Here is a 16,042-nt window from a genome sequence, read left to right as displayed (position 1 = left end):
TATCGGTGCGGCGTTTTTGGGCGATAATGAATTGTCGCAACAACCAACGTTTTACGGCAGTGGAGTTTCAGTTTGATTGGACGCTTGGTGCCGTAAACCGTGTCGGTTATAGAACACATGGGACGGAGCTGAGGTAGCGTGTACATCTGAAATGTGAGTTAACTGCTCGAAAAAATCACGTTTACGTCGTTATGTTATAACAAAATGCTAATTTTATTTGCGCAATAACAGTTCCTAACTTGTGTTATATATGTTGTTAGCTAAGTAGCTTGGGTAAAAGCACCAGAAGCGCTTTATGGATCGAAAACACATTTCAAAACTGTTATAACTGATGGAAAAGTGGTTCATTAATATTAAAATTTAAGCAGAGTTTCGTCATTAACAGCACGTGAAGAAAAAAAGCTTGGTGTAGTTTCTTGTCTGTGGTTCTAGTTTAAATCCAATTAGAATCAGAGAAACGTTATCGTCAGACACTTTCGCCCAGTCCAACAAAGCTTCTCACTGCCTCGGTAAGATGTTCTGGAATACTTTATTTTTCCCATATTTGGTTACTTATTAAAGCAGTTTAAATAATGATCAGATGATACTAATATTTATTATTATTATTATTATTAACATCTGTCAGGTGCTTCTTTTTCAGATATATTGTGTTATAGAGAGTGATAGCATAGCAGTTTTTAGTTCTCATCAGTTGCAATCACAGAACCAGTCTTCGTGATTCCAGTTTGTACAGTCTGTTAGTATCACCAGCTGTAGTGCTGCTTCTCCTGCAGATCACAGCAAAGTACACTGTACTTGCAGTAACTGATGGATAGAAAATCTCATCATCACTTTGCAGCACACAGTGAAGGATTGTGGTGCCTGCTAAGCCTCTTGTTGTATACAGCCTATGTGTGACAGCATGAGCGGTCATGCAGTGGTTTTGATGAGTATGAAAGAGATATTGATCACATGCTACACTCTCCATAACCAACAAATTTCAACCCAGATAACCGCTTGTGGGAGATTGGCGTTCCATCCTTTCTTTCTTTCTTTTTTACTTTAATTTGTCACCTGCGTGTATGTGACATGTTAATTTTCCTACTCTTGTCTCACTTTTTCTCTCAGACAGACATTAGGATGGAAACTCAATCAAAAAAAAATTTTTCTCCTAGAAATGGGAAGAAGTTCATGCAGAAAGGAAAAGGTAAAGCATCTTTTACAACAACGCTTCCAAGCTTCATCACATCAAACCAGTTTTGTGATTGCGGTGTCTCATTTTGCCCAGATTCCACAGGGACCAAATTTGGTGGAAAACCGGGCAGCAAAAAGCCCTTCAAACAGTACAACAACGCAGAGAGGAAGAGCCGACCGGGGAAGGGCCGGGATGGCGACAAGAGACAAACAAAGTTTTCTTTCTCTAAAGGAGGGAAGAGGAAACTGACAGATGCTAAAGATGAAGGAGGTGAGGGTGAGGGTGAGGAAATATCGGCTCTTTACAGACCAAATCTGACACTGTAAACATTGGAGGTGGTTGTATATCATAAGCTGAACATAATTAACACACATACATTCTGCACATATACAGCACATGTTATCAACGCACTGCTTGTTAGTTTTAGAGTAAAAATAAATAAATACATGAGACAGACTCTCTGTGCTACAGTGTGGACAGTCAGACTGCTGAAATGACGCATTCTGCTCTAAATCACTGATTCTGTGTTCGGCTTCTCCTGAGAGCCTTTCTGTTAGAGGACGGTCTTCAAAAGTAAAAGTTGTATTTCCTCTTTTGTGTGAGATCAGGTCCTGGGGCTAAGAAGGTGAAGAAGGATGGGTTTAAACCAAATGAGAAGCTCACAAAGGAGGAGCTGAAGAAGAACAGGCAACAGAGAAAGAAGGACCTGAAGAAGAGTCGACAGGAAGCTGAGAGGAAGGACATGTATGAGATCATCAATCAGTCCAAACATATGTGGGGAGACCTCAGGAGGTACATGTCCACACACACTCACTCACAGGGTCGGAGACAAGGCCGTCATTTGTATTGCTGCGGTCGGTTCAGTATTGGATGTTTGTGTTAACAGGAAGAACTGCGAGAAAGACCTGAAGAAGAAACTGTTGAGAGAGCTTCGTGATCTGATCCATGGAAAAGTCAAACAGGTTCGTCTGTTTGTTAGAAACTGCACATTTGGATTTATCTTTATTTTTAAACCTGTTTAACTTTTTCTTTAAAATGAACCCATCCTCAAATGACCATATTATGGACATTCACTCTTGTTGACATCATACAGTGGGGAAAAAACCTCCTGAAATCTAAGTATTTGGCTCACAGGAATTACGTGTACATACACTAGCCTAATCATATATGACGGAAAAAAAGAACAAACAGGATAGGCTTCCAATAAGATGTACCTTTTTAAAATGTAGTTATCTTAGGATTGTTCATCATGTCTGCAATTGACTCAGAAAGTAAAGAGGCTTAAAAGTGGACACACGGATCATAAAACATCATAAAAACAGAACAGAGGAAAACAAGCAGTTTCTTGCATTTTGTTTTAATTTTATGGAATGATTTGGATTGTTATGTGACCGTGCTTTCCTTCCTCCAGATGGCATTTGCTCACGACGCCGTGCGAGTGCTGCAGTGTTACATTCAGTTCAGCAACCACGAGCAAAGGCAGGAAGTGTTTGAGGAGCTCAAAGGTGATCATCATAATTTCATCTACTGTCTTTGGAAGTGTTACAGTCTGCGTGTGAGTTACCCCAAACTCTGAGCTTTTTCATCACCAGTTAATTCAGAGGTGACGTCTAGAAAATATCCCCAATACAGACAGAAAACTCAGAATGGGCTGTGGGCATTTAGCAGTTCTGGATTTTAATGTGACAGTGGATAGTTTTCCCTTTTATTTTTTATTTTTTGTTTGTTTTAACTTTTTATTCTTGCACAGAAGAAGTTTTAGAAATGGCAACGAGGCTTTTAGCAACAAAGGGAAATCACAAATTGACCACACGTGGTGCTTTAACCAGCCAGAATCTGAGAAAACCCTGGCGTGCATGAGTAATGTACGTTCATTTTTATGCTGGCATAAAAATTCAGCACACAGTGCAAAGACATATATTTAGCAGGGTTAGGTTAATTGCTGTCTCTAAATGGGCCATAGGCGTGAATGAGAGTATGAATGGTTGTCTGTCTTTCTCTGTTAGCCCTGTGACAGACTGGTGAGCTGTCCAGGGTGTACCCATGCCTCTGGTGCCCGGGACAGGCTCCAGCCCTCCTGCAGCCCTGATAAGGATTAGCGAAAAAGGATGGATGAATGGGAAAAATGTCTTATATGTTTGAGTAAATGGGACTACAGACCAGCAAAACTGGTTAAAAATATTAGAATTCTAGTGAGGTTCCTTTGGACCTTTTCAACTCATGCAGGAACGGCCCTGATAACTTTGCTGGTAACGAATGATTTTTGGGTCCAGTGGGTTTTCCCTGCTACTTCCCTCCAGAAAATTTATATTTTTATCAAAACCAACAGAAATCTATCAGCGCCAAAGTCATATTTGTTGCTACTGAAACTAGCTTCTGCCGCTTTTTTCAAAACACCTCATCCACGGATTATGAACAGGCAGCACATTTTCCCTTTTACATCAAAATTCAATAAGTAAGATGTGAGTAGACATAAAAAGATCCAGTTATACGACTGTGTCCTTGTTTTCTTTTAACAGATGACATCCTGAGTTTGAGCAAGTCACAGTACGGCAGACATGTGGTGAAAAAGCTGCTGATGTACGGGTGAGTCGGCTTAGAGGAGTTTTTTTCCCCTTTCTGCAGATGCGTCTTGAAACAGGTGTTTCTATTATTTTGTCCAACCAGTTTAAATGAATTCAGCTAAATATGACAGAATAAACTGCTCAGCAGCTACAATGAAGTTCTGCAGTAGATAAGTGTAATCTTAGGTGTATTTATTATTTATGTATTTACTTCCTCCACAGGAACAAAGAGCTGGTGGCAGCAGTGATTAACAGGTTTAAAGGTCACGTGCGACAGATGCTCCGGCACGCCGCTGCCTCGTCCATCATTGAATATGCGTACAATGACAAAGCGGTGCTCGCACAGAGACTCATGCTCACAGATGAGCTGTACGGCAACACCTACACTGTCTGCAAGGTAAACACACACACACACACACACACACACACACACACACACACACACACACACACACACACACACACACACACAGAGGCTTAAAACTATTGTTTTGTATCAGCGCCACCAGAGGGCAGACAAACAGGCCGACCACTATTGTGATTATTATTTTTGAGAGGTGTGTTTATTAATTGGTGTTGTGCGTCTCTTTGTCCGTGTCCAGTCATACGAGTTCAACACCCTTGAGAAAGTCGTAAGGACGAACCCGGACAAGCTGAACAACATCATGGACGAGATGAAGCAGATTCTCACACCCATGGCCCAGAAGTAAGACCAGGAAAAGAATCACCTGCCAAGTTTGACTTTGAAGTCCTTTACAAATGTTTTCTGACAGAGTGTGGGTAAAGCTTTCAGTTTTTGTTATACTAATGAATAAAGCAATTCACATTAAGTTGAGGTAAAATGGCAAAAGATTCAATAAAAACATTGTTTAAAATGTTTTTCCTAAAGATGAGAACAAATCTGAGCTGATGTGGAAACTTTGATTTGGTTTGAGACGCATTTATGGTCAGAATTTAATTCTTTTAGATAAATTAGAACCTAAAAGAAAGTTAAAGTTATAAAATTTCATTACTGAACTTAAAAGTTACAAATAAAACCTTGAAGTCGATTCGTCCACACATATTTAAGGTTTTGTAAGTGAGAGAGATGTTACATGCTGTTTTAGACATTTGTACGCACACAAAGGTCAGTCAGGAAAGTCAGAATTATCGGATTGGTGAGCTGAACTTATTCGGGTTCGGATGTACGCATTTGTAAAATGGTTTTAGGTCAGATTTGGTATTTCTGTTTTGTATTTGTGTGGATTTAAACATGCACGTGTGAGTCCTCAAAAGTTATACACAAATCATTGAACACATTTGTTAAACTTAATTTATACTTGCAGATCATATTGTACACACTGAGACAAATTTCTCTCCATATTTCGGAGTCCTGTCCATCTTTGGATCCGTATACCTATGCGAGAAGGTTTTTTCAAACATGAACCACATGAAGTCCAAACGGTGCTCTTTCCTGACTGATGCCACTGCAGTACTGCATTAATATTACAGCCCTGATATGGAGAAGCTCTGCAGCGATGTTCAGAAACAGAAATCACATTAAAAGAGCATTTAATATGCTGTTATTTTTCAATAAATATCTCTATATTTTTGACCCTGAGTTTTACGTTCAGGGCTGGACCCCAGACACAGACACACGGCTCTGTTTCTCCCAGTATTCAGCCTGAGGGGCTAAAATGGCTCTTTGGTGCCCTGATTCAGACCTAAGTCATTCTACTGTCATTCTTTTCACTCAAAGTCTGCACGTTGTGCATATGGGTGGAAGAAGGAGGTGATTTTACGTGTTTGAATCACAGGCCCCAGTTTTGAAAAATGAAGCACTGGTTTAGTTCTAGTGTGAAAGTGGCCTACGTCATTTGGCACCACTGTGGATTTTCTACCATTAGAAGTTAAAGGTTTAACCTCTTTTGAAATGCCACAAATATTCTATCCAAACTTTTTAATCTTCAGACCAAAGCTCACAGAAGCTATCAGATGGATTTTAGATATGGTTAACTGAAATCGGCTGCAAAGCTGTCAAACAGGAAGTGAAGTTGTATGCCAGGATTGCTGTATGGGTCAAATGGAAGGATGAAAAGTGAATCTAAAGTGGAAATGCCATTAACTGCAGTTGCTCTGTTTTTAAAATTCTGTTTATATTTTATTTTATCTGGATGTTTGTTAATCACTTGGACTGTTTTTTTGTATTTCAGGGAACAAGTGATCAAACACTCTCTAGTCCACAAAGTCTTCCTGGATTTCTTCCAGTGTGCTCCTGAGAAACAGAGAACGGTGAGCCTCTTTTTAAAGTTTCCATGTATTAAAGAACAGAAGCTGAATATCGCTGCTTCATTGGAACTAAAAATGGAATAATAATTGTTTCTCCTTGCTCTGTGTTTGTTGCGATTCGAGCAGGAGATGATCGAGTCCATCAGACAGTCTGTCGTCTACATGGCCCACACTCATGACGGAGCCCGAGTGGCGATGAACAGCTTGTGGCACGGCACAGCCAAGGTGCGCACACGCTCAAATGCAACAACTGCACGTGCACATGCAGGAGTTCTGTTGTTACAGACAGTTGAGAAGCAGCCGTCACTCTTTTCTTTTTTCCTCCATGGGAGTCATTTAAAAAACTCTGCTCGAAAACAAAACTTATGGCCTCAAAATACACGAAGAGAGAGCCTGATCGGATTTTGTTTACGTAAAGACTCTTGTACCCAGTTTAAAATCGGTGGCATAAATGACCTCAAGTCATCACCTGTGTTTATTTATCGGTTCATGAGGTTAGCAGGAGGACACACAAACCCAGGCTTTTACCTGTACTAGTAAGCCAGTACAGGGTTGCAGGTCCATCCACTGTGACCCATTGGGAAATAAAGGTTAGGCTGAAAGTTGTTTTTTTATTATTACCTATCAGAATTGTTCCATGTACCACAAGCCCCAGGGTAAACTAATATTGTGGTGATCAAAGAGGTTTTCTTCTGCGGTGTAAAAGCAAAGCTGTCAGTTCAGTGGTGCATCTACACTCTTACCCTCAAGTTCTGGGTAGCAACCAAAAGATGAGGGGAAATGAGTTTCCTCTAGAAGATGCAAGATGGCCTGTTCTTCATTAGAATAGGGGTGAGCTCAGAGTAGAGCTGCTGCTTTATTCATTGAAAGAAGCTAGTTCAGGTGGTTCATGCATCTGATTAGGATTCCTGATGGACATCAAGTGGCAGAAGATGGATGATCATAATTATTTTCTAACATGCCAGCCACACATTAAAGCTTCTTCAGCTCTTCATAATCTTTAGATTGGCACCATCCAAACTTCATATATATGTAACTAATGTTGATGACTCAAGGCTCGCAAAATTTCAAAATCTCTGGTAGCCCTTCGGGCAGGCATTCTTCAGTTTTTGGTAGCCCAAAATAAATTTAAGGAGCCCGAATAAAAAAGAAAGCAATTTTTTAATGTTCTGTTTCCATTACAATATTATACATTAAAGTATAATATTGTAATGGAAACAAAAATTAATCAAAAAAATTGTTAAAATAAAAATCACAACAACTGTATAAAAATTACAATCATCAACTCAAATACAAATTTGAACAGAAATTTCTATGAACTTGTAAGAACTGTGTAGCACATGAATCAGTCTGTGTCAGATCCTGAATCTGAAATTTCCACTGAAGTCACGGGTAAGAGGCAAGTGGAACCAAGATCTAGGCCATTTGCTTTTTGAAGTTTGCAAAGACTGCTAAATTTTGCCAGTGGTAGTTCACGTTTTGCAATATAGCACGCTGTTCTAAACAGCTTTTTCAGGAGTTCTTGTTGTGCTTGGTTTATTTTTAGTATGTTTTTTGCAATTGGTGTCTGTTCCTGGAAAGATACTGCAGACTGGGCAATAATGCATTTCTTGCATTTCTCATGGGTTCTGATGCGGTCTTTCTTAAAACTACTAGTCCCAGTAACAAAGGCGCTTGTCGACTCAGAAATCAAATGAAACTCACAACACACCTGGCAGAACATCATGTTATTTAGCTCGTCATATTCCAGCCACAGAAATTCTTTTGTCCATGAAACCAATAAAGCTGCGACTTTCTTTTTGCCTTATAGTCTGATTTGTCATAACTTTTCCGTTTTGTGGTAAGCTTTTCTTTGGCTGCTCCTTCTTCACCCTGACCTGTCTTATTTGGCTCAGCAGAACTAAAATACGGTAATATCCTGCTGCTTTTACACACGCACTACATAAGCTCAGCGATTCTCTGCGCACTCAACCTCTCACATGTTTAAGCTTGCTGCGGAGATTTCACTTGTCCTTTAAGTAAGCTAATGAGTGATAAGACGAAGTCAGAGGAAATGGTGCGCAATTAATCGTCACTCACCAATCAGTGCTGCTGCTCTCTACACACCATTCGCGCGAATCGCAAAATGAAAGTGAAAGCAAAAAACAAGCGCAAATTCAAAAGCGATTTCAATATGTCACATATTGACAGTGGCTCATCGATGCCAATGACATAATTACTCAGCTACATTGGCGAAAGAATGCAAAAGCATAGACATATATTTTCCTTCCTATGATAGCCCGACGGGCAGGGCTGAGTTAGATTTTGGTAGCCCGACTGGAAAAATCGCTAGCCCCGGGACGTCGGGCTAGCGATTTTGCGAGCCCTGTGATCTGATTGCAGGAAATGGCACATTGCGTCTGTATACCAACACAAATGTACAACATCATTGTTTTTATATTTTTTTGTTTAGGAACCCGGAAAAGTCATATAAAAACTATGAAGACCTACATGGGTGAAGATTTGCTCCATGGTGAGTTCCTTTAATCATTGTGTTGATTGATTAAACCCATCCAAACGACCTACGTTTAATGATGTTACAATTCATGGCGGAAAGTGGTCTGTTCCAGGTCAGTTAAAGTATGTTAATAAACAGTTTGGATGTTTTTAGTGTAGTGTAAAATAACTTCATGGTTGTATGTCTGCCAAAAAATAATCACTGTCATTTCTGTACTTTGTATTCTCACCTCCACTTCTACCTCTCATTAGTCTTATTTTTCTTGTGGATTTCTGTCAGTGTTTCAGACGTTTTGTGATGAAATTCTCTGTTCTTGATGTATCTTCTAAAACGTCTCAGACAACTTGTTATGTGCACAATTGTTCAAAACTAGAAAATAGCAGCTGATTATTAGATCTCTTTAAAGTCACATTGTTCAGAAATTAAAATTCCTCAGAGTGAGTAAGAGTGAGGACTGATATATGTATGTATCCACAGGGGGAGTTTGCTCACCTGGTTCTTTTGGCCATATTTGACTGTGTGGACGACACCAAGCTGGTCAAACAGGCCGTGCTCTCAGTAAGTCAAATGCAAAATACTTCATTGGTATGCAGACAGGGGCACGGTGGTTAGCACTGTTGCCGCACAGCAAGAAGGTCCTGAGTTCAATTCCACCATCAGGCCGGGGTCTTTCTGTGTGGAGTTTGCATGTTCTCCCCGTGTTTGCGTGGGTTCTCTCCGGGTACTCCGGCTTCCTCCCACCGTCCAAAGACATGCAGCTTGTGGGGATAGGTTAATTGGATAATCCAAATTGCCACTAGGTGTGAATGGTTGTCTGTCCCTATGTGTTAGCCCTGCGACAGACTGGCGACCTGTCCAGGGTGTACCCCGCCTCTCGCCCTATGACAGCTGGGATAGGCTCCAGCGCCCCCCGCAACCCTGAAAAGGATAAGCGGAAGCGAATGGATGGATGGATGGTATGCAGACTCAAATGGTTTTGGAGCCCAGCAGGAATCTGCAAACTGACTAGAGAGTGTAGAGAAAAATGACTGTGAGTGGCCTGAGCCAAAGTGCAAATCTGTCTGAACAGGAACAGGGCAGACACACACTGCCACAGCAAAAGAAACCTTAGCTTCAGACTTGGATGGTTCCTGGACTCATATGCTCCTGACTGGGAGGGGAGAGAATGCAAAGCATGACATGTTTAAGAAGTATCCCCATTAAAAACTCATTTGTGTCCCACCTTTCCAGGAGATCCTAGAATCTCTGGATGAGGTCATAGGTAACAAGTACGGTAAAAAGGTCCTAGTGTACCTGCTGAGCCCCAGAGACCCGGCTCACCTGGTGCCGGAGATCATCAAGGTGTTGGAGAAGGGAGACGGAAACGCACACAGGTAACAGCAATATGGACGGTTTTGTTTAATCCAAGAAAGTAAAAATAAATAGTAATGCTAACATATAAAAGTCTGAGATGGAGTGAAGGTCACATGTTTCTGCTCTGTTCAGTAAAAAGGACACAGCAACTCGGAGGAAGGAGCTGCTGGAAGTTGTCTCCCCACCGCTGCTGGAGTACCTGTGTAACAACGCAGCTGCCATGGCGATGGACAAGGCGACCAGCGTCACCATCAGCGACATCTTGGCGTCGGCCTGTGGGGACCTGCGGCCCGCCATGACGGCTGTGGCTCAGCTGGCCAATCAGGAGTTGGTACCAGGAGGGATTAAAGGCAAGGTGTGTGACAGTAGTTAGAAACCGAGCACAAAAGTGTCAACATTTAAACAACAAATATGAATATGAGAGGAATTTTTTTTTTTTTACTTGAAAATTCACTAAAAGAAGCTTTGATGGTGACTTTATGTTTGATGCGCTGTGCTCTTTGTGCCCTCTGTAGCTTCACATGGCAGAGCATCCAGCAGGACACCTGGTGCTGAAGTGGCTCATAGAGCAGGACGTCACGCTGGCAGAGGCCGGCAAGGAAGGTAAGGACACTCTGACACACACACAGTAAACTGGTTTTAATGAGAATGTTGTTGAATTCAGGGTCATTTCTGACAGTGTGCTGAGCATTTAAAAAACCTGTTTAAGTGGGTTTCTTAGAATAGCTTGAGTCATTTTCACACAAACTCCAGATATTTGCAGGGGAATCAGGCTGGGTTTAGATGTGTTCACAATGCTGGGAACACTGTGTTTTTTAGACAAGCAGACAGGACACATGACAGCTGCTTGGAAGCAGCAGCTGTAAATAAATAAATAAAATTTTGTCAACAGCCTAGCTGCAGCATTTTGCACAACCTGTAGACGATCCAGAGAACCTTTGCTTAGACACATAAAGAAAGAGTTACAATAGTCCAAGCGTGAGGAAATAAATGCATGTATGGCAATCTCCAGTTCAGGGTGAGATAAAATAGGGCTTAACTTAGCCACATTTCTTAAATGATAAAAACAAGACCGAACCAGAGATTTCACATGCCCATCCAATGTGAGAGTCGTGTCAAAAGTTACACCTAAATTCCTGATAGAGGATTTGACATACACTGAAAGAGGACCAAGGGCTTTCACTGTCTGGGATAAAAATCTGTCAGGAGCGCATACGAGGACTTCAGTTTTCCCCTCGTTGAGTTAGAGGAAATTTGCAGCATCCAATGTTTGATGGAATCTAAGCAATCATTCAGAAGCTGAAGCTTAGATAAATCCTGGGGCTTAAAAGAGATGCACAACTGAATATCATCAGCATAACGGTGATAACAAATGTCCTCAAAAGAGCCCATTATATGCTTGAGGGGGAGAAGATATATTAAGAACAATAAAGGCCCCAAGACCGAACCCTGAGGGAGACCACAAGTAAGGGAGGTAGAGGATGACCTAAAATCGGAGATCACCACAGAAAAAGATCGGTGATGTAGATATGAGGAGAACCACTCCAAAGCAGTACCCGATACACCAACCCAATGTTTAAGCCTTTCAAGGAGGCTGCGGTTGTCAGCAGTGTCAAAAGCCGATGTTAGGTCCAACATAAGTAGGACTGAGCATTTTCCTGCATCATTACTCATCAGAATGTCACTTGAGACCCTAAGAAGGGCTGTTTCTGTGGAGTGAGCTCTGCGAAAGCCAGACTGAACCTTATCACAAATGCTATGTTTTTCCAGAGCTGCTATAAGTTGCTTAGCCACAACCTTTTCTAGAAGCTTAGCAATTAACAGTAATTTAGAGATAGGTCTGTAGCTGCTCCAAAGAGAGGGGTCTAGCTGAGGTTTTTTTAAAAGTGGGAGAATAGCAGCATTTTTAAGATAAACTGGAACTATGCCAGACGCCAGTGAAGAGTTGATTAGAGTGAGCACAGATGGACCAATTACCTGGAAGACATTTTTGAATGATGATGCAGGAACAATGTCAAGTGGACAAGAGGATGTTTTTACTGAATTCGCTAGTTTTACCAGCTCAGGTAGTGAAACGGGAGAGAAAGTATCCAAAATGACGTGCCAAGATGGGGTTGAGATCGACATAACAGGTGCTGCATGAGAAAAATTTATTCTTACATTCTTCATCTTTGCAAGCAGAAAAGAAAGAAAACTGTCACAGTCGTCCTCATTAGATGAAATAGGGGCTGCAGGAAGAGCAGGAGTAACAATGTCACTAATTGTGTTGAATAGCACCTTAGGATTACCTCTGCTCTTTGTAACTAAGTGTGAGAAATAGGCAGCCCTCGCATCTCTGATAGCATTATTAAAAGAAGCTAAAAGGTCCTTTAGGTAGAGGAGATGAACATTTAGATGGGTTTTTCTCCACCTGCGCTCCGCTTTACGACAATCATGTTTTAGACCGCAAATACTGTCATTTAGCCAAGGTAGAGATTTGCAAGCAGAAACTCTCGTTTTAACCGGACAAATTTCATCTAAAATAGAAAGGCAATAATTATTCAAAAGATTGGTTGAATAATCAACGTCATTATGAGGAGATAGTAGGTTAAAAGCATCTGCAAATTTCTTAGCTGTGGAGAAGTCTAAGATACGAGAGCTAAGTATCCGTTGAACAGGGGACAAAAGCTCATTAAAAGACATGTTAAAAACAATAACATGGTGATCACAAATAAAAATGTCCTCAGAGTAAATAAAATCAATAGTTATACCCAAAGTAAAAACAAGGTCCAGTGTCCAGCTGTCACACTTCTAACATACCGCCAGGTTAAAGACCAGCTAATGCCTGATTCAACTGAGCTGGACATTGTGTTCTCATTGGCAACTCTCTAGAGCATTGTCTCCAAATGTTAATGGCCACATGTGTGAAAACAGCTTAGTGCCTGTCCCCTCTAACCCGATTGAGGATTTAGTCAGTTATAGCTACGGATCAAAAGAAAGAAGTGAACTTTTTAAAAACACAAGTACGCTAGAAGCAGACAGGTGGTATTCAGTGGGCTAAAAGCCAAACACACAGCTTTGGAGTGTGTCTCTGCTGAGCTGAACAACAGAACCACAAACCACCACAAACTGCAATACTCCTACATACCTGCAGGAAAATCACTTCACATCAGAGCTAGAAAGTGGAAACTATATATCTTCTTATCTCTTATCTCTGTATCTTGTTCATCTCTGCCTGTCTGTTTTACCCTCTCAGAGCAATTTGGGAGGATCCTCGTGGACACAGTAGGAACAAATAAGATGAAGAGCTGGGCCAAAGTCAACAGAGGAGCCATGGTGCTCTGCAGGTCGGTGAACAAACACATTTCTATCACTTCAGAGGATGTTTCTTGAGGGTTGTATAACAACTGAAGTTCAGCTCAGATAGTCTTTTTATTAACTGGCTGGACAAAAACTCAAACCCCAGTCAGGGATGAAGGGTATCATAATGTCAAATGTCACATGACTCTTCTTTAGCACAAAATAACCTCTGCGTGCTGCCTACTTCTATCCTAGATATTATCAGATGATGATAAAACGGTGATTAAAAATCTATCAAGAGCATAAGAATCTAACAGTAAGAGCAGATACAGTGGAGCAAAAAAGTATTTAGTCAGCCACCGATTGTGCAAGTTCCCCCACTTAAAATGATGACAGAGGTCAGTAATTTGCACCAGAGGTACACTTCAACTGTGAGAGACAGAATGTGAAAAAAAAATCCATGAATCACATGGTAGGATTTGTAAAGAATTTATTCGTAAATTAGGGTGGAAAATAAGTATTTGGTCACCTCAAACAAGGAAAATCTCTGGCTCTCACAGACCTGTAACGTCTTCTGTAAGAAGCTTTTCTGTCCCCCACTCGTTACCTGTATGAATGGCACCTGTTTGAACTCATCATCTGTATAAAAGACACCTGTCCACAGCCTCAAACAGTCAGACTCCAAACTCCGCCATGGCCAAGACCAAAGAGCTTTCGAAGGACACCAGGAAAAGTATTGTAGACCTGCACCAGACTGGGAAGAGTGAATCTACAATAGGCAAGCAGCTTGGTGTGAAAAAATCAACTGTGGGAGCAATCATCAGAAAATGGAAGACATACAAGACCACTGATAATCTCCCTCGATCTGGGGCTCCACGCAAGATCTCATCCCGTGGGGTCAAAATGATCATGAGAACGGTGAGCAAAGATCCCAGAACCACACGGGGGGACCTGGTGAATGACCTGCAGAGAGCTGGGACCAAAGTAACAAAGGTCACCATCAGTAACACACTACAACGGCAGGGAATCAAATCCCGCAGTGCCAGACGTGTTCCGCTGCTGAAGCCAGTGCATGTCCAGGCCCGTCTGAAGTTTGCCAGAGAGCACATGGATGATACAGCAGAGGATTGGGAGAATGTCATGTGGTCAGATGAAACCAAAGTAGAACTTTTTGGTATAAACTCAACTCGTCGTGTTTGGAGGAAGAAGAATACTGAGTTGCATCCCAAGAACACCATACCTACTGTGAAGCATGGGGGTGGAAACATCATGCTATGGGGCTGTTTTTCTGCCAAGGGGACAGGACGACTGATCCGTGTTAAGGACAGAATGAATGGGGCCATGTATCGTGAGATTTTGAGCCAAAACCTCCTTCCATCAGTGAGAACTTTGAAGATGAAACGAGGCTGGGTCTTCCAACATGACAATGATCCAAAACACACCGCCCGGGCAACAAAGGAGTGGCTCCGTAAGAAGCATTTGAAAGTCCTGGAGTGGCCTAGCCAGTCTCCAGACCTCAACCCCATAGAAAATCTGTGGCGGGAGTTGAAAGTCCGTGTTGCTCGGCGACAGCCCCAAAACATCACTGCTCTCGAGAAGATCTGCATGGAGGAATGGGCCAAAATACCAGCTACTGTGTGTGCAAACCTGGTAAAGACCTATAGTAAACGTTTGACCTCTGTTATTGCCAACAAAGGTTATGTTACAAAGTATTGAGTTGTATTTTTGTTATTGACCAAATACTTATTTTCCACCCTGATTTACGAATAAATTCTTTACAAATCCTACCATGTGGATTCATGGATTTTTTTTTCACATTCTGTCTCTCACAGTTGAAGTGTACCTCTGGTGCAAATTACTGACCTCTGTCATCATTTTAGGTGGGGGAACTTGCACAATCGGTGGCTGACTAAATACTTTTTTGCCCCACTGTAATCGATACTGATTTCAAAACATGCTCAAAGAACATGTGAAAACATGGCACTTCCAGCTGATTTTAAACTGAAGATAACCATGTGTTTGTTCTAAGGACCAACAGGGGGCGACTCTGGTATCACAAAGAAACAGTTTGCCCTCTTTTTTTGTAAATTAAAGTTTTGGGGGGCGGGGTTTCTTTGCAGTTTGCTGAACAGCTGTGACAAGTCTGTGGCTGCGGAGGTGAAGGCGGCGCTGGAGTCCATCAGGTCGGAGCTTAGCAGCATCAGCAATAACAAAGGCGTGGAAATCCTGCTGGAGAATCTGAACAAGTAGACCTGTTTCTTCCAAACAAACTGCTGATGTTTAACCCATCGCTGCCTCTGTGGCACCAACACCTGCATGACTGAGTGATTGAAGCAGCAAATGGGAACATTTTTCAGGAAGTGGATACAACCTGACACACTGCTGTGTAATTACAGTGGATGGGAATTTGTTTGGAATCTGGGAAATTAGGAAAAGTGTTTGGAAAAATGGTCACCACTACAAGAAAACAGATTACAAACATGGAAGAACAGCTGGCAGTTCAAAAGTCAACGGACAACACACATAAATTCTCAGATAATCAGTTTCGAGTCCATTACTGTCTTTGAAACTCAGCACTTCATCATTTACATTAAACAAATCTGGACAAAGTGATGGGTTTAATGGACAGAGGCTAAAATGTTTAGATACAGAGCTGATTAGTGAATGGGAAACGGCCTCTGTCTGTGATTGATGAGCTTAGCATGAATGAATGAATCATGACAAGATCTTCAAGAAATGAACAGAGGTCTCTTATACTTACTGTAATTATAAGAGAAAATCCTGCTTATTTTATGCTTGGGGTCTTCTCCAGTTGACTTGATTTTAAAATCTATGTTCAGGCCAACACTCTGCAGGTCATTAAAAAGGTTGGACAAGTAAAACCATGTGCATAACATGACAAAGCCC

The 16,042-nt window shown here is 41.5% G+C and overlaps 1 protein-coding gene across 1 annotated transcript; it reads left to right on the top strand.

The window, feature by feature from the left end:
• The first annotated feature begins 147 nt into the window (after positions 1-147).
• Positions 148-15,928, top strand: pum3 (pumilio RNA-binding family member 3). The gene is given in 18 exon segments (XM_042220592.1): positions 148-509; positions 1,108-1,186; positions 1,268-1,444; positions 1,783-1,966; positions 2,061-2,136; positions 2,586-2,679; positions 3,694-3,760; positions 3,961-4,135; positions 4,341-4,444; positions 5,931-6,009; positions 6,133-6,235; positions 8,459-8,500; positions 8,940-9,061; positions 9,734-9,876; positions 9,989-10,211; positions 10,372-10,459; positions 13,092-13,182; positions 15,256-15,928. Coding segments are annotated over 17 exon segments (1,965 nt in total). The 5' UTR covers positions 148-509; positions 1,108-1,119; the 3' UTR covers positions 15,386-15,928.
• Positions 15,929-16,042: the final 114 nt, after the last annotated feature.

Source organism: Haplochromis burtoni, unplaced genomic scaffold (assembly GCF_018398535.1).
Source record: "Haplochromis burtoni strain Fernald_Lab_line unplaced genomic scaffold, NCSU_Asbu1 Contig_51, whole genome shotgun sequence".
Classification (NCBI taxonomy): Eukaryota; Metazoa; Chordata; class Actinopteri; order Cichliformes; family Cichlidae; genus Haplochromis; species Haplochromis burtoni.
The sequence above is the reverse complement of the archived record's forward strand: the minus strand, read 5'-3'. Positions and strand labels throughout refer to the sequence as shown.